The sequence below is a fragment of the Amborella trichopoda genome, chromosome 3 (genome assembly GCF_054954075.1).
Source record: "Amborella trichopoda isolate Santa Cruz 75 chromosome 3, AtrichopodaSantaCruz75HAP2 v2.0, whole genome shotgun sequence".
Classification (NCBI taxonomy): Eukaryota; Viridiplantae; Streptophyta; class Magnoliopsida; order Amborellales; family Amborellaceae; genus Amborella; species Amborella trichopoda.
The window spans coordinates 27653817-27672093 of record NC_142338.1 but is presented as its reverse complement, the minus strand read 5'-3'; the positions used below and the strand labels follow the sequence as shown (position 1 = coordinate 27672093).

Genomic DNA, 18277 nt, shown 5'->3' with positions numbered 1-18277 from the left:
AATCAGAATTCTGATCCCTTGGTACGCTATTCGGGTAACTATACTTGCAATCAAATCAATGTGGGGTGCAGTTGGCATACGGATGCATCCATAGGTGTAGAGGTAAAGTGCACCTTCAAATTTTATCATGGTATATAATTTTGATGTAAAATGTTCTTAGGATTATCTCAAAATCTATTTTTATATCTAATTATAAAATTTTAAATTCCAAAAATGGTTAAAATCAAGTTGATCTATAAACATATGAAAATCTTGAAAATGGACGGTGTAGATAATATGCTGTAAAATGCACTATTTCTGAGACTTAAAATCTTTTTATTTTTCATAGTCATACATCTCGATGTCAAGATGATCAATCAAAAGGTTTTTCAACATTAAAACTACTTGTTCCGATGGATTTTTGAGGGGCATCCATAGTTCTACATTATAAGGTAGCATCCTTATATAAACTTTTTCCATCAATGTGAGCCATCAACTCATAAAATTTATTGGTATACCCATCTACACTCCTTTCTCCTCCTTGAGGAAGAATATTCCAGGGACTGCAAATAATTTTCAGGTGGGTATTTGTCCTTTAATTTCGTTTTCTTCTTCTCCTAGGTATTAATTTGAGCTTTCCCATTTTCTCCCTTCTAGCCTTAAGTTGTTCCCACCATGCCGGGGCACCTTTTTTCAATTTTATGGGAATAATTTTCATTTTTTTATGCATTTATTTTTGGGGACCTCCTTATAATAAAAGATACAATATTTAACCAATCTATTAACTCCTCGGATTGAGGTTTATTGTCAAAATTAGGTATATCCACCTTCAAATTGACATCTCTAGAATCACACACCCCATGTCTGGCCTTCTATTGCTATCTTCATCACTCAATTCCACATGCGGAGCTCGATGGTGAAAAGGATTGTATTCGAGTTCTTCTTGGGCCAAAAGATCACTATCTTGCCCATGATTAAAACTTGCGAATTGCTGTGTAAGTTGCTGAACTTGCCGCTAAGTTCCTTAATTTCTTCATCTTTAGGATAATAAATTGAGTCTACGAATGTCCCCCACGCACAGGCCCTTCTTGTTGCCATAGTTTCATCGAATCACAAACGTTAAGCAGATAATTAATAAAACCTGCTGAAATCAGTGAATTCTATACTGTTTTGACAAAACTTGGCCCAAAATCAGCAAATTTAGGCTTGGCTATACTTTCCTGGCTTTTGGTTGAAGAAAACTTGAGCTCTGATATTTGATTGATGTATGGAATTTGAAGAAAAATGAAAACAACAAGATTTTCAAGCGAAAAACATGCAAAACTTGGAGAAACCCTAATGTTTCCTCCCTCCCAACACAAGCTCGGACTCAAGCATTAGGCTTTTTCTATTTTCAATAGAAGTCTGAAAAAGGGTATCACTTTATGTCCTCTAGCCCATTCACATCCCACCTTTTATATTAATTGTTTAATGTCCATAGAACAACAATTGTCCATATAAGTATTTGACCAAAAATTCTTAAGCGTAAAAATCCAAAATACCCTTGACCGAACTTGAAATAACTAAAACAATAAAAAATTAAATGTAACTTGAAAAATAAAGACCCTAACCAATACTAAAATTCCAAAAAGACCCTTATAAATAGTAACCCATGAACACTACCCATGAAGAGTAACCTACAAATTCAATATTGTGAATTGTACTCATGAATAGTAAAACTAAATAAATAAAAAAGTAAAAGAATAAACAAATAGAAGCTAACTATTGGAGATTAACCCCTCATTATAATCCGTAAAAAATTAACCTTAGTTAAAAATGAAACATACACCCACAACCCGCAACTATGAAATTAAAAAAATGATTTTTTTTTAATCGCCCAGCTCTTGATCTCCATCAAGAATGAATGATAGCATGAGTATTAACGTGCACAGTGACATGAACAGTAGCGTGAATAGTAGCTCCCCCTAATATGGGGGAAACATGAGAGAGAGATTAAGGTTAGGAAAGAAGGATGAGAATGATGAGGGAGGGTAAAGAGAGAGAGATAATGAATATTCGAGAATAAAGAAATGTGGGTTACCTTGAATAGAGTTGGTCACACTACGGGCATATTCAAACCTTGCTCTGATACCATAATCAACATAGAGAATAGAGAAAAGAGGCACACACACTTGAAAACATACACAAAGGTACAATGCTAATTCTTGTATCATAATATATGTATAGTGTTACATCTTGAGTAAGGACAGATTTACCTTATTCATTACAGCAAATGGTTTTACAATATAAACCATTTAAAATGCAAACAATTACAAAACTGACCTTCATTGCATTCTGACATATGAAAACAACATTTGCTGATGGAACACGGAAGAGAGCTTATATTTTATCCCATAACCTTCATCATTGAAAGTCGTAGTCAAGAAAAGGAGCTCCTGCCGTTCCAGTTCAATCATCTAGGATTTTTCTAGTTAATAAAACCAACGAGTTCATATGACACCGACAACTTGCTTATTGCGGTAAAGGTCCTCTTGAGAGTTTGAAAAGAGTCAGTTTGATTTCATGGACTTCAACTAAGAAAAAGAGTCAAGTTTTATGTCAAGTTGAACATTGTGAGCTTGCTTTCAATCAGTGTTTAAAAATTCACTGATTCGGATTGGACTCGCCCGATCGGGATTGGGAATAGTCCAGAGCGATCTAGATCCCATAAAATATCAGGATTAGGGAGAATCAGTTTTTTTTACATTATTTTAGTAAAAATTTGTTGTGGTGGCCCCCACTTAGTGTGTGTGCATGTTTATTGTCCCCAAAAGCATCACCGTAATCCGTGGGGCCCTCCTGCACCATGTCAGGTACGCAGTACCTGCCGACAACCACTATAAAACTCAATGGAGAGAAGTAAGGATCAACTTTTATATGGCTATTTCATCCTGCAATCGTCTGATGTGGGACTATTCCTGCATCCTTTTCAAATGTGATCACAAGGACTGTGCATTTATTATAATGACTCATTTGGACCCGGCAAGCTAAGGCAACAATCACATAATATGTAAGGAAAAGCTACAAAACACCTTTCTCTCTCTAGCTTGTTTTTCTACTTCATTCCACTTTTTCAATTTTTTTTGTTTGTTACAGCAATAAACATGCTTTGAGTGTGGCAACATTGGGTAATGAGCAAGCCACTTTTTATTTTTTGAATTTTAATATCTTTATTTTCTATTTTTTAGGGTAAGTTGTTTTTTGAAATTTTTTAATATTATTACACTAAAATTTATAGGGGGTTTTAGTTTTGTTTTTAATCATATGATATGGAATCGTTTTCTAATAATTTTGGAATTATGTTTATTATAATGTTATAATTAATAATTATGCAGTCATCCATACTGGAAAACAATGTCTCAATATTCGTTTATTTTTACAAAGTAGTAAAAGTACATAATGCATCACTTTTAATTTCTTTTAGAAACTGAAAGAACAATATTTTAGATATTTATAGTGATATTTTTTAAATTTTTTTGGACAATTTGCCGATTGGCCGATTCTCCAATTCGAACCACCGATACACTGGTCTGACATGGGTATGAGTGTGGAAGATTCGAGTCGCCGATCCGTTTTTTTAAACATTGCTTTCAATGTTAACAATAAAAGAGCCACTGTTCCTTTAGATTTATGACATTTTGATGTTTGGGGTCCTTTAATACTTTGTTCTTTTCATTGATTTTTGCAGTGAATTCACTTGGATATTCTTTCTGAAACAAAAATCTGATGTTTTCAATGTCTTTGTTGCGTCATATTTACGCCGTTGCAGTACTCATTTCCTAGTGATGGAGGAGGGGAGTATCCATCTAATTAATTCAAAGACTTCCTTACCAACAACGGAATGGAGTGAGAGCTTTCTTGCCCTCATATACTACAACAAAATAGTATAGAAGAAGGAAAGCATAGACATATAAGAGAGGCAGACTTGTGCATGATGCATGCGAAGGGAGTGCCCAAATGTATGTGGAATGAGGCCTTTCACATTGTAGTGCATGTTATTCATCGTTTGCCTTCCATGAATACTGGTGGGAAATCTCTGGACTCTATCCTTCATAGAAGACACCCAGATTACAATATGTTACGGTCTTTTGGATGCTAATGTTATGTTCTTGTTGATGAAAGCTAAGAGATAAGTTGATGCCGGAAACTGAGATGTGTGTGTTCATGGATTACAGGCTTACAACAATGTGCACAAAGGGTACTGCTATTATTGTCCAAGAACCAAGAGAGTGTAATTTCTCGACATGTAACCTTTGATAAAAACCAAATGTATTCTCCTCAAAAGCTTACAAATATTAAGGGGGAAGACATTCACATTGCTGCCTAGAAATCCCAGATTGATTCTCCCTCATGTGCCATTGCTAACAAAATGGATTTGAGCTTATTGCGTGATGAACAACGACCATTAGAAGTCAGTCATCTGAAGAAGATAAAAGTGTTATACATAAAAAGCATGACAATGAATTAACAGTCTATCAAAGAAGAAAAAAGGGAGCAACCCACGAAGAACATTTCAAATATAGAAAATGTGCAAGAAGAAACTCATGAGAAAGAATCTTTACTTGTTCCTTTAAGAGTAATTAAATCTAACTTATTCCTTTAAGAGCAATCAATTTCAGGAATGTGGTACTTCACAGTCCATAGATGTTGGGGACCAAAATCAACTCAAGAAATTAGCTAGCACTTGGCATCCAATACAAAGGTGGGTAACTCTCATTCGATTGAGCTATAGTTGTTGGAAACACCTATGATTACAAAGTGTTTCAAGAATCCGAATCACGGAATTGCGGGTGGCAAAATGATTCCTATAGCCATTTGTACAATGCATATCACATTAAGGAGGGTTCCTACCATTTGGAAATCACGCTCCAATTCAATAAGAATCAAGATTCCTACCTTGTTGGCATTTTTCAAAAAGCGGACTGTCCAGCGCCTAGGCGGTCTAGAAGGCTTGGGCGCATCGCCTAGGCCTAGGCAGCCAAACTGGGTGGCAGTCCCTGGGTGGCCGCCTAGGCGGTATGGAACCCGCCTAGGCAGGCGGGCAGTGCCTAGCCCTAGGAGGCCACCCAGGGCCTGTGCCCAACCTAAGGGGGGATTTTTTTTTTTTTTTCGTTGTATTGATTTTATTTGAAACATAAAGGGTTTTAAGTTGTGTTTTAGATTCATTTGAAACCTAAACCCACAAGAACCCACTTTAGAGAGAAAGAGACCTTAAAAATTCTAAATTTTGTGACTTTCATTGGATCGAAGTGTTTTTCGAAGTTACGAAAACGGATCCAAACATCACCCAGGTAGATTTAATTTAGTTTTGGAGTTTTATAATCCTATAATAGGGTGCTTTTTATTATTTTAGGACTAGAAAACATCTCAGAGGTGGGAGTTTGGAGTTCGAACAATCAAAGTTAGTGCAAAACTTTATTTTTTAGATTGCTTGTTTTATTTTGAGATGTCTTCTTCATGATCTAGTCGAAGTAGAGATCCGGGTTGGAAATATGGATATAACCCGAATCCAAATGACATAAATTGCATTAGATGCAATTTTTGTGAAAAAGATACAAAAGTTAGTATAAACCAGTTTAAGAAACATCTTTCCGTTATTAAAAGGGATGTTGCCCCTTGTAAAAATGTTCCTTAACCTATCAGAGAGGAGATTAAGCAATATATGAGCTCTGTAAAACAAAAACAGGAACAAAATCCTTGTCATTTGAATAGATCTATTTTTGTTACTTCTAAAAGAAGTGATCCAGGTTGGTAGTTATAACCCAAAACCAAACGATAAAAATTGTATAAGGTGTAATTTTTATGAAAAAGATACCAATGGGGGTATTAACCGATTCAAGAAACTTTTGTGTGTACAGTCTATAGTGTATCAAACAATCAGTGTATGCTTGTATGGTTTTACGGTTTTAGCATTGTATGAAAATATGGAGTTTGGTCTTATGGATTATCAAAATTCTCTTTTAGACTTCTATCTTTTTTTTTATTTTTAACTAGGATTATGGTCTTATGGATTATCAAAATTCTTATGGATTATGGTCTTATAGATTATCAAAATTCTTATGGATTAATCATTATCAGTCATCAAATTTTTTTTTTCTTTCAACTGGGCCGCCCAAGTTTTAGGCACTCGCCTAGGTGCTGGGCAGCCTAGACCCCCATGACCGCTTGGGTGCCGCCTAGCGCTTTTTGAAACATTGCTTGTTGGAATAGCAGTCCGATCTGTTTAGAATCAAGATTCCTAACTTACGGGAATCACTCACTAAACTACTTTGAATCAACAAATGAGTTCCAAAAGGCAAATGATTTAATAGTTTAGATTATTTATAAGCAAGATTTCCTTGGTATTGGACTCCATATGTTGAATACGGTTACCCAGGCTCCCCTATTGTTGGAATCGATGTCTTTGACAGCCCTCCCTCAACATTGAAGTTGGTGTATTGAGTGCCTTTTTGCATAGTTCTCTACTAGTATTGGAGATCAAACCGAGTACCCTTAACTACGTACTTTCTTAGAGGTTTTAGATTGGATAAAGGAAATAACATTACTAAGTAATTTATAATCTATTTTTGAAAAAAAGACATTGACTACAAATACTTGAAAATTGGGGATCATGTAAGCTAGAGTTTGTTGTTGACACCTATAGAGTTTTTAGATACCCATTATATATCAATCATTAATAAATTTTAAATAACAAATTTTCAAATAATGTTTAAAAAAATTCTAAGCATTCCATAAAATTTTTGCGATCATTATACCACTCAATGTTCTAAAAAGCGGACCGCCCAACAACTAGGTGGTGCCTTGCTCAGGCGTAGGTGGCCTAAATAGGCGGCTTGCCCTAGGCGGTTGCTTGGGCACTAGGGAACCCACCTAGGCGAGCGCTCAGCGCCCAGCCCAGGTGGCCGCCTAGGGCTTGCGCTTGCCCAGGGGAAGAAATGCCCCTCGTTGAGGAGCATTTTTGGGTTTTTTTTTAATATAAAAAGGGGATAAGGGTGGATTTTAGGTTCATTTGAAACCTAAACATCAAAGCCTATATTAGAGAGAGAAAAACTCAGAAAACTGGTTTTTAGGCATCCAAATTTTGTTTCTACTGGACCTATTTTACAGGTTCCCCACATTAGAGCCTATTTTAGGCAGTAAAACTTTTGTTTCTATTGGGACGCCGCCTAGGTTCTGGGAGCCTGCTCAGGCATTGGGCGGCTTTCCCCCTCCCCCCCCCCCCCCTCCTGGCCACCCAGACGCTGCCCAACACTTTTGAAACATTTGATACCACTTAACATTGTTGCAATCAGTATACCACTTGACTTGTTAAAGCATGTTAACAAACATAGCATAGAACTTGTTGAAGCATGCTGGCGAATTCATGTCAATGTACTAAACTTAGGAAACTACAAAAATACAAATATACTTTAAAATGCAACTTCATTTTTAATGCCCTACGTTGTAAATATCTCTGATTGCTATTTGTAAAAATGGGAAGCCAAGTTTCATATTGGTTGAATCATGGTCTTATACACATATGCGTCGCAAAATTGGGTGACGTGGAATCTAGATTCCAAAGGCATCCGAACAAGATCCAAAAAACCTTGGAATTGTGATTCCTATCTCTCGGGATTTATGGCGATTCCTTCAAGTTTATGCGAAACGTGATTCCAGAGGATGGACTATTCTGGTAACTATATGTTGAACATCATGTTTTCTTAACAAAAATGAAGTCAGTGCGTAGGAAGTAGCAGCAAAAAATATGAGAAGCATAGAGGCAATGAATGAAGAGATTCAAGCACTACATAGATGTAAAATATTGGTGATAGTCTGAAGCTTAAGAGGAAAGAGTGTTGGTGGGCCGAATTGGGTGTATAAAATAAATTATAAGGCAAATGATGATATTGAGTGGTTCAAAGTGAGCCTGGTTGTAAATGGATTTAATCAAGAATATGGGTTATGATGAAATTTTTTTAATCTTATAATGGGCACCATTAGAGTTATCCTATCCTTTGCACTAGACCATTAATGGGAGATATTCCAAATGGATGTTAAAAGTGCATCCTACATGGGACCTGAGAGAATAAGTATATAGGAACACCCAATGGGATATAATGGAGGAGATCCAAAACTTATGATGTGCAAATTAAATTGGGTAATATATGGGTTGAAATAGGCATCACAAGCTTGCTTTGATAGCTTTCGTAAAGTGATAGGGACGTATGGCTTTTAGAGAATGACCTCTCCGTATTTATTTAGCTTGCAGGAAATATTAGTATTCTACTACTCTTACGTAGATCACATTGTCCACATAGGCACCTCATTGAATAAAATGAATCACATCAGAAAGGTTCTTTTTGATGCATTTCAAATGAAGGATTTGGGCAGATAAAGTACTTCCTAGGCATATAATTTGAAAGAAAGAAAGATAGGAATGATAATTGGGCAAAATATTGTAAAAGGTGGATTTGTCTGCCTAGAAGTGCTGTTAGAGAGAGTGGAGTTGACTAGAGCATTGATTCTTAAATGCATATATTTACATATCAAATGAATATGTTTATATTTTAGTGTGTGATGGGACAAGTTGTCCGTGCATTAAATGCTTGTTAATGATTGTTACATCCAAAGAGGGGGAGAGAGAACAAATGTAAAATGGAGTTGATGTCCTTGCATGAGAGATAGATAGAGGTGGAGTTGATGGAGCATTGATTATTAAATGAATGTTTTTATATGTTAAATTGATATATTTATATTTTAGTGTGTTAAAATGAGTTGTCTGGGCATTAAATGCTTATTAACGGTGTGTGTAGAGAGAGAGAGAGAAGGGGTGTTATAGGTCGGAATAGAAAGAGAGAAAGGTGGACTTGATGTCCTCCTATTAAATGCTCATATGATGCATTTATTAAAACGGTTGTTACATGTTGAGAGAGGGTCTTACTCATGGAGAAAAGTTTGTCACTTTTCCTCTCTATCTGAAGATCTTCTGGTTTACTCTTTTTTTTTTTTTTCCGGCTTTTGTCAAGGCTTCAGCCTAGGTGGCACCTAGATACATGTCCTTGTAAGGCGTCCGCCTTGGCCAATTCGTTGTGCCAAGGCCTCCTAGCTGCCTAGGCAATTAGGCAGCTAAAATTTCAAAACCAGGCAGCACACATATGGTTTGGAACTTTTGAAATGGACAAAGATGTGCAAAACCGGCCTCTACACCTATAGCTCTAAATATAAGACTGGGAGATAATAAAAGTTTTGGGGATTTTATTTCAAACCCAGAAGAATACAGAAGTGCAGTTGGTGCTTACCATATCTCACCTTCATAACCCCAATATATCTTATTCAGTCAATTAGTTGAGCTAGTATATGCATAGTTCAAGAAGAACCATTTAGAGGCTACCAAGAGGATAATAAGATACATTAAGGGCTCTACAAATGATAGGCTGCTTTACTTGCTTTACTTTAAAAATAATCCTAAGGACATGGACCCTTTAAGGCCCATAGCTTTTTCAGATACCAACTGGGCTGGGGACCCCAATACTAGAAGATTGGCTACAAGTTACTGTATATTTATGGGCGACAACTTGGTATCTTGGTCTAGTAAGAACTAAGAAACAAAGACCAACGGCAAGATCAAGCATAAACGCTTACTAAAGGGCAATGGCAGCCGTCACTTCTGAAATTACTTGGATAAGAAATCTTGGTCTGGTTTTTGGTCTGAAATCTTGTAGTGCCGTTCTATATTGCGACAATCAAAGTACAATGGAAAGAGCAAACATTTTCAAATATCTGTGAAAGAGGAAATTGAAGACAAGGAAATAGTGGAAAAATTTGTTGGGACCAATGAAAATGTGGCATATATTTTTACAAAGGGGCTGACTAAGCAGAGGTATGGTCTTCTAAAGGGCAAGCTGTCCATGATTGTTAGTAACATACAACTTGAGGGGGCATGAAAAGGATATAAAGTTGTTTGCAAGGGCGAACTTGTAAATTTTGTTCTTCTGCAGGTATTAATGTTGTCGTAATCATGTTTGTAATGTACACTGTGAATAATGTATATAAATATAAGGACATCGAAACCGGGAACTTGTCTTGGACTTCCCATTCATTCTTTCCCGCCTACCATGTGCTTCCTCCTTTTCTTCTTTCTTGAATTATATATAATTGGCTGGGTTGGAAAGAACTTCATGGTCCTTTTAAAGTGATTAGATTTGTGCTTTCCTTCTTCTATAATTTAGTGAAGCAGTAATTTAGTTAAATCCGCATACTTTGTGTGCATTGCATTTGGGAAATAATAGTTTTTCCATATGTTCATTTGTTAGGCAAGACAAGTACACCCAGATAAAAATCCCGATGATCCTCAAGCTGCACATAATTTTCAGGTATTTTTTTCAATCGAATTCTTTCAATACAATATCATTTTTTCATGTGAATTATGTTTTGTGTACACAATCATTTGGCTTCTTTCTATCCTTTTGTTTTAATTAATAGGGTGCTTAAATTGTTAACTTGATGCAGTTAGTTTTATAGTATTTTGCCTAACCTTGTAAACTCTTTCTTACTGACGATTAGTGTTTAATTTCTATCAATGTTATGCGCGTCTCCACTATTAAACAAGAAATTTTGTTTTTTTCTTGCAATTCTTGAGGTGTTAAGATTTTGGTGTTCATGGACCATTTGCCCATTTATAACTCAATATTACTAATGTGGTTCCTTTTCTTTTTTTTTAGTATTTTTCCAGTGTATTATTCTATGTTATCCAGACACTTCAAAATTATAAGTTTGGCAGAGAAGATGTTATTTTGTAAAATATGAATTAAATAAAAAATAGAAAACAAGTTATAGTATATTTTTTGATAAAATTTGAATTATTTTGTTCATAGACAAGTGTTTGTCTATTTTGACACTTGTTCTGAGTGCAGCATATAAAAACTAGTGAAAATCATCTCACTCCTTGGTTAGTCCTCTCCTCATTCGAAAGACCATCTTCCTTTCTCACTCTAGAAATCAGCAAAGAAGTTCCCTGAGTTATTCTTCGTGGGTTTTTTCTTCTTGAAAAATGGAAACCTATCTCTCTATGTTTAGATGGACTCTCTTTCTCTCTCTCAAGACCAACTAAATGTTTGGCAAATAGATCATCTCTCTCTCTCTATAGAAATCAACAAATGGGAATTGGAACTCTCTCTCTTTCTCTCTATCTCTCTCTCTCTCTCTCTCTAAAACCATTGATCTTTTGGGTGGGAGCTTTGAAGACCGTGAAGATGAGTTGGGGAAAGTTTGGGAGGAAGGTGTGTGTAGCAATGAATCAAACACGATGGAAATAAAAAATTATGGTGTCAAAGATTAGTTTTTTGTGTCTTTTTTCCTTGGTGAAGGTAAGGGGGTCATGGTGCTCACCACAAGATGTGAAATTAATAATAAATAGACGTGTGTGTGTACGGACGTGTCTTCTTGTGTGTCAATTTTAGGTTGCTGCATCAGACATGTAATCATGCAATAGATCTATACACCCTTCCTTAAAGTGCCTAGGTAACAGAGGTTCTGCTTATGATCTCAATCTGATTGTTCGGGTGAATCCATTTGTTATTGTTAAACCATCTCTAGCATTTATCTCAACTGTCATATGTGACCTTAGACCAGAATAGTTTCTGTGGTTTCCTCAGTGGCATTTAGATTTCTTTGTTTTTTGGTTTTTGTTTTGTGTTTGCAATGAAAAGAACAGATATTACTGTAACTCTGTTATGAAGTCTCCAGCTTGGCTGCCTGAAAGAATATTGAGATTCATTACATGACAATTGTGTGATCTGACTAATATTGAATGTTGTTACCTATTCAAAATACTATAAAGATGATCACGTGGTGCTTTAGTGATAATGAGATTTCTTGCTAAGGTACTTGGAGAGGCCTATCAAGTTCTCAGTGATCCAGGAAAGCGTGAAGCATATGATAAGAATGGAAAGGCTTGTGTGGCGCAGTAAGTTTGCTTGGCCTTGTTTTTTGAGCCACATGTACTCTGAAACAATATGTCTATTAGTGATCTCAAGTAGACTGAAGTTTTCTCTCTCAGTTCTTTTTGTGGAGATTTTTTTTGTATTTACAAGCTGTTTTTATGCTACTCAAAATATTTTCCTGTTTGTAAATTCTGCATTTGTTGTCTATTTATGTGAAGGGTACAAGACAAGTCATCATTTCAGGCTTATTCTTTAGTTAAGTGGTTATTTTAACAGTTTGTTTTGAACAGGGAGTCTATGATGGACCCCTCTGCTGTATTTGGTATGCTATTTGGGAGTGAAATTTTTGAAGACTATGTTGGGCAGTTTACATTGGCCTCAATGGCAACTGTGGAACTTGAAGAAGAATCACAGGTTCCAGAAGAAAGGAGGCAGAAAATTCATGAAAAAATGAAGGTAAACATTGTAGCTCTGAAGTCTAAACCAAGTGGAATTGTTTAACTCCTTTGGTATGTAATTTTGATAATTTGGACATCAGCTTTGCAAATGGATGGACGTGGAGTTAGAGAAATCGAAGTTTAATGTGCATGAAGTGATATGAATAGTAGGAGATATCTAGATTTGTTTTCAATTTTCCTTTCCTACAGTTGATTGGTTTATATATATTATTTTCATTTCGACTGCCAGAGTTAGCACAAGTATTGAGGTATATGATGTGCACCACAAATGCACCACAAATGGAAACTGATCCAGACCCTTGATGCCAGCATGAAGTTCTCAATCTATCAAAATTTGCTTCACTATACCACGTGGCAATCTCATTAATTTCATTCAATACATCCATCAATATTCAAGGACTGTAAATTGAGTGGGAAGTCTACAATGTTAGATGATTGATTCACCTTCATTTACCAAGCAGCTAGATAAGGAACCAGTGAAAATATTAACTTCAGCTTATGTGGAATCTACAGCTCCAATTGCCCCCCAAAACACTATCTTGTGACCTCTAGATCCAATCCTAAGAACTCCACTAATACCTTCAGCCCTTGGATTTCCAGTAGAGCAACCATTAACCACAAACTTCAATGTCTCATGTAAAGGGATCTTTTACTTATCTTTCCTCCTAGAATCTTCAATGTTCCATTCCTATACTAGGTCTTGTACCATCACACCGCTTGAACTGGTGTTTTACAACTCGACGTGACCGACTCGGACTCACCTAAGTCTGCCGACCTGAAATCCCCTGGGGGTTGTATAGTTGCTGTATAATTAAATATAGTTGATTTACACTTGATTTAGGCTTTGAGCAAATCAATTATAATTTCCTTATAATTAGTTTTGTTTTCATCTTTTTATGATTTTATGATTTTTAATATTTTTCTAATTTCTTTAACTTTTTTTTGAAAAGATTGACTAGTTTTCTATTTTTTTATATTTTTTTGTAAGATTTTTACTCATCTTAATATACTTTTTCCATTGTTCATCATTTTTCTAAGTTTTCCTTAGTTTATAAAATGTTTTTTAGGAATTTTTCTTAATTTTTTTGATTTTTTAGTTCATTAGGCTTCTTGACATGTACTTAGGTGAGTTGACTCAAACTTGCTCGACTAACTTGGCCAGGCCAGGGATTGGCCGAGTTGAGTTCTAAAACACTGCCTTCAACTGTTGAGTTCTAAAACACTTCCTTGAACTCCTCCCTAGTCGTGCCCATTACATATTACATATTTTGCTTTTCCTTTCGTTGGGTGGAGGTGTGGGGGCAATATTGGTAAAATGGTCAAGCCACCTCAAAAAGTCATTGATGTGATTAAATAAACATATTTACCTATACAGTGGTTATGTTATGAAATCTCTTTCACTTAGGTACCTCCTCAACTATGCTGTGAAAAATGTTGGTGGGCATTTTAGTAAATATGGTCTAACTTTCGTGGCCCGAACCAAATGATGAAACTACCCCAACTTGTTCAACATTCCGAACCCGAAACATGTTTTTTATTAAAATCTCTTATTTTGGGGTTTTTATCTCTGAACAGGCGAGGGTATTTTCATCACGTGGCTTAACTTAAATGGCTTAGTAGTGATGGAGATCAAGAGCTGGGTGATACAAAAATTTAATTTAATTTTAATTTCATGGATGTTGGTGTATCGATTTTATTAGGATTACTTTTTTAGGAATTATAATGTGGGGTCCCCAACACTTAGTTTCTATTTTTTATTATTATTATTTTTTACTATTCACTGGTTACTATTCATATGTACAGTTCACAAATACTATTCACAGGAGCTGTTGATAGGCTTGCTGTTCACATGGATATTTCTAAAATTTATAGCATTGTTTAGTGGTATTTTAGAGACTTGCATTGGTTATACTTGGTTTTTAATTTTATTTTAGGGTTTGATAGGCTTAGGTGAGACGTCACATTATGGGATGCTTATGTTGTTGGAATGAATTTTATTTTATGAACGTAGGAAGTTCTTTTTCTCTTGGCTTGTTTTGCAGCCATGCTTTTTCTCATTTTTGCTAATTTTTACTTGTTAGAGGTTTGGGAAAAGGGTAGATTTAATTTCCCACCTCTCCTTCCAGCATCAAGTGGTATTAGAGCTGGCTCAAAGACTGTGGAGGTCTCGGTCGTAGGGATACCTATCTGATCCGATGCGACAAGGAAATTAACAAACTTGATAGCGTGAGTTACATAGCTGTTGTGCAAGCGAGATCAACAACAATGTGCACAACGCGAAAAGGAATCTACAAAAATAGATCCAAATCATGAGAATTTTTATCAAGATTGGCACAAATCAGACTCTGAGTTTTCAATGGAAACAGATTGATAACGTGTCAAGTTACATAGATGGGGTGTGATGTGCGATGGCGTCGATGGGAGCATAATTTTGAAGGAGAATGATAATGATCCAATCTTCAATTGGATTCAATATTCTTTGAATTAATGGATGGTCCTATCTTTGCTAGTGTTGCTATCTTTGATAGTGATCCTATTTTTGATAAAGAGCCAGGGGATCCTATTTTTTATGAATCATTGATGAAAATGAAGAACTTGGGGTTCCTATCTATGATAGAGAACAAGTTGGAGGCGATGGTGATGGTCGTCGCAATGATGGTAATGACTGCAATAGTGGTGATGGTGAAGAAATAAAAGAGGAGGCAACTAGAGGCAGTTCTCACCAATGGTGGGACTGGCCTTTCCTGTTTCCAATTAGAGGATTCCATCAAACTAAGGCAGGCTACTATCGTTGGGTGTCCCATCAACAACTTGTTTGATGAGTCCTATAACCCATAGGTCTCAGGATGAAACCCCAATGTCAATGCACAATATTCGGATTGAAAGAAGGATTGGTATTAACTCCAATGTCAATGCACAACTTGTATTTAAAGAAGGATTGGTATTAACTCATTTCAAAATGCGAGGGTGAGTCTACTATTTCATTTATTTATTTATTTCAAACTGTTAACTGTTGTATTAAGAGAATCTAGTGAGTACAATAGAGTTACAGAGGAAGCCCACATGCTAGGCCTCATGCTAGAAAAGAATAGAGTACCTCGGAAGGGTGCTCCTATATAAAAAATGCTTGGGCATTATACCAAAAAGAACCTGACCTTAAGAAGGATAGTAAAAACCAAGAGTGGGCCACAACAATTGGCCCATACAAGGAAAGAAAGGAAAAACAAAAAAAACCATCCAATCATGGTGTCGGGCAGTAAGTTTTCGCTCCATCTTTAGCCAGTTGATTCGTCAGGTCGTTGGATTCTCGCTAGATATACTTCCATGAGACGGCTATATCCATGCAAACATGAGTTATCTCATCAAAAATCGAAGCCAGGTACCATGAAGGGGGGCCAAAAGCAGCTGCCCAGGTTATAATTTTTCTATGTCTCCTTTCACTAAAAGTGGTTGGGGCCATGAGGGGTTGAGGAGCTTGAGACCAGTTAGCAGTGCTATGGACTCTGCGAATTGGGAGCCTGCGTGGCCTATGCTTTTAGAGAATGAAGCTAGAATATTGCTGAGGTGGTCACAGAATACCCTGCCCACCTCAGCTAGCCTTGGGTTACTCAAAGAGCACATGTCGAAGTTACGCTTAGTATGGCCCTCTGGGGGGGGCGGACCCGTCGTTCGATCTTTGAACCCTGGGCGATTGGGTCTGTAAGACTTCTTTTCGCCGGTGTGGGAAAGTAGTGGCTGAAACGCCTTTGAAAGCCTTGTGATTGGATGCCCAAAAGGCTACCTCTGAGGTGATTTTGTGGAATAGACCGGGAACTTCACATTTGGTTCCTTAGAATATCCTCGAGTTCCTCTTCGTCCAAATGGCCCAAATGGTGGCTGCGACGGAGGTTTTCCAAAGGAGCCTGCATGTAGAAGGCCACAGAGTGTCACTAAAAAGATTGAGGAGGGTCGGAATGGAAGGAGGGATGCCCCACGAGAGGTCGAAGAGGCAGAGCAGGAGGCTCCAAAGCTCATGGGCCAGCTTGCAGTGGATGAAGAGGTGGGGGTTTGATTCTTCCTCGCTTGTGCACATCACACAATGGTTGGGGATAGGAACACCCCTACGTTGTAGTTGATCCACCGTAAGGGTCTTTTGGAACAACCAATCCAATTGAATGCCTGCACTTTAAGAGGTGCAAAGGATGACTGGACTTGGGCCATTGATTTCGAAGAATGAGGCGTAGAAGGAGTTTTTTGTAAAAGGAAGCTACAGAGAAGGACCTCGAGGGAGAGGGGGGTTCAAAGAATGCTGTTAGGACCTGAAAGAGCTAAGAAGCATGAGCTCAAGATGGATGACAAAGAAAGGAATTATTTGGTTTCAGGGTCATTGAGCAAACGTCTAAAGTATGGGTTCCAAACTCTAATGTTGCCCGAGAGGAGCATCTCGTCTGCAAATGAATAAGATGCATTTGTAGCTAGGGAGAAGAGGGAAGGGAAGAAGTACTTAAACGAGGGGATGCGATGGCCTTCCCTAGGGTGAAATCGGATGCAGTATTGAAAGAGAGAGAGAAAAGAGAAAGATTTCCGGGCGGCTCATGGAGCGCCCTTTCAGCTGCCAAGAATTTGTTGGGATTTTGTACTTGCAGGGAATCACTTGGGTCCACAGCAGGTCATTGTGAGTTGCTAATTGCCACCACCATGTACCAAGCAGAGCAGTGTTTTGTTTCCTCAAAATCCGGATGCCGAGTCCCCCTTCAAGTTTGGGTTGGCATACTTTTTCCCTAGAGATAAGATGATATTTCTTTGATTCGGCATCACCTGACCACAAGAAGTTTCTCATCAACTGTTCAAGTCTGCTGGCGACCGCCGTTAGCATATGGAAGAAAGACATAAGGTAAATGGGGGTGTTAGCCAAGGTGGCTTTGATCAGGGTGGATCTACTAGTGAAAGAAATGAACCTTCCTTTCCACCTTGCTAGTCGTCTATCAACTTTGTTTATCATGTGGGACCATTGCCTTTTTTTGGGTTTGCCAAGGCCCAGTGGCATGCCAAGGTAGTTGGTGGGGAGGTCCTCTGCTTTGCATTCCTTGTCCGGGATGAGAGCTCTATTTCTATCGAAGAGAGTACCACCCTGATCATAGTAGAATTCTTCATGTTAACTTTGAAACCCGTGGCGAACTCGAAACATTTAAGAAACAGGCTTAGAGTTGTAGCTTCCTGGGGCACTGCATTGAGGAAGACTAGACTGTCGTCGGCATACTAAAGGTGGGTGACGACTAGGCCCCTAGCGCTGCTCTTGAAACCTGTTGAACGGCTAGGCTGGTACATGTGGGTGATGTGTGCCGTCGGCATACTAAAGATGGGTGACGACTGGGCCCTTAGCACTGCTCTTGAAGCCTGTTAAATGACTAGGCTGGTACATGCGGATGATTGATTGGCTGAAGACCTCAGCTGCGATTGCGAAGAGGAATGGTGAAAGGGGGTCTCCTTGGTGGAGCCCTCTAGATGAGGGGAAGTAACCTTTCGGCGAGCCGTTAATTAGCACAGAGAAGAATAGACTCGAGTAACAACCTCCCATCCACTTTCTCCAATGCTTCTCAAAGCCCATCTGAGTCATATTTTCTTTCAGGTTGTCCCAATCGGCGTGATCGTACGCCTCCTCCCAATCGATCTTTAATATGAGATCCGGATGCTTAGCTAGGTGTCTGGAGTGTAGGCATTCATGTGCCACCAGAACTTCGTCAATAATCTGCCTATCTTTGATGAAGGCTCTTTGGGAGGGTGAGATCACAAAAGGAAGGACCTCTTTAAGCCTTGAGGCGAGCACTTTGGACAGGATTTTGTAATTGGAATTCACTAAACTAATCAGTCTGAAGTCCTTGAGTTCTTTAGCACCTTCAA

General features: G+C 37.7%; 1 protein-coding gene across 29 annotated transcripts in view; it reads left to right on the top strand.

The window, feature by feature from the left end:
• The window catches only part of LOC18437366 (chaperone protein dnaJ 10), a 42801-nt gene that overhangs the window by 4285 nt on the left and 20239 nt on the right, over positions 1 to 18277 (top strand). For 24 of the 29 annotated variants that reach the window (XR_016052340.1, XR_016052334.1, XR_016052335.1 and 21 more), the window contains 3 exons: positions 10311 to 10370; positions 11880 to 11962; positions 12230 to 12395. Coding sequence is in view for 14 of the 29 variants with exons in the window: in XM_020669060.2 (XP_020524719.1) it covers positions 10311 to 10370; positions 11880 to 11962; positions 12230 to 12395 (309 nt within the window). In the remaining 15 variants the exon portion in view is untranslated. The remainder of the gene's footprint in view (positions 1 to 10310; positions 10371 to 11879; positions 11963 to 12229; positions 12396 to 18277) is intronic. The other 5 variants (XM_088862328.1, XM_088862325.1, XM_088862334.1 and 2 more) reach the window with 1 other exon arrangement.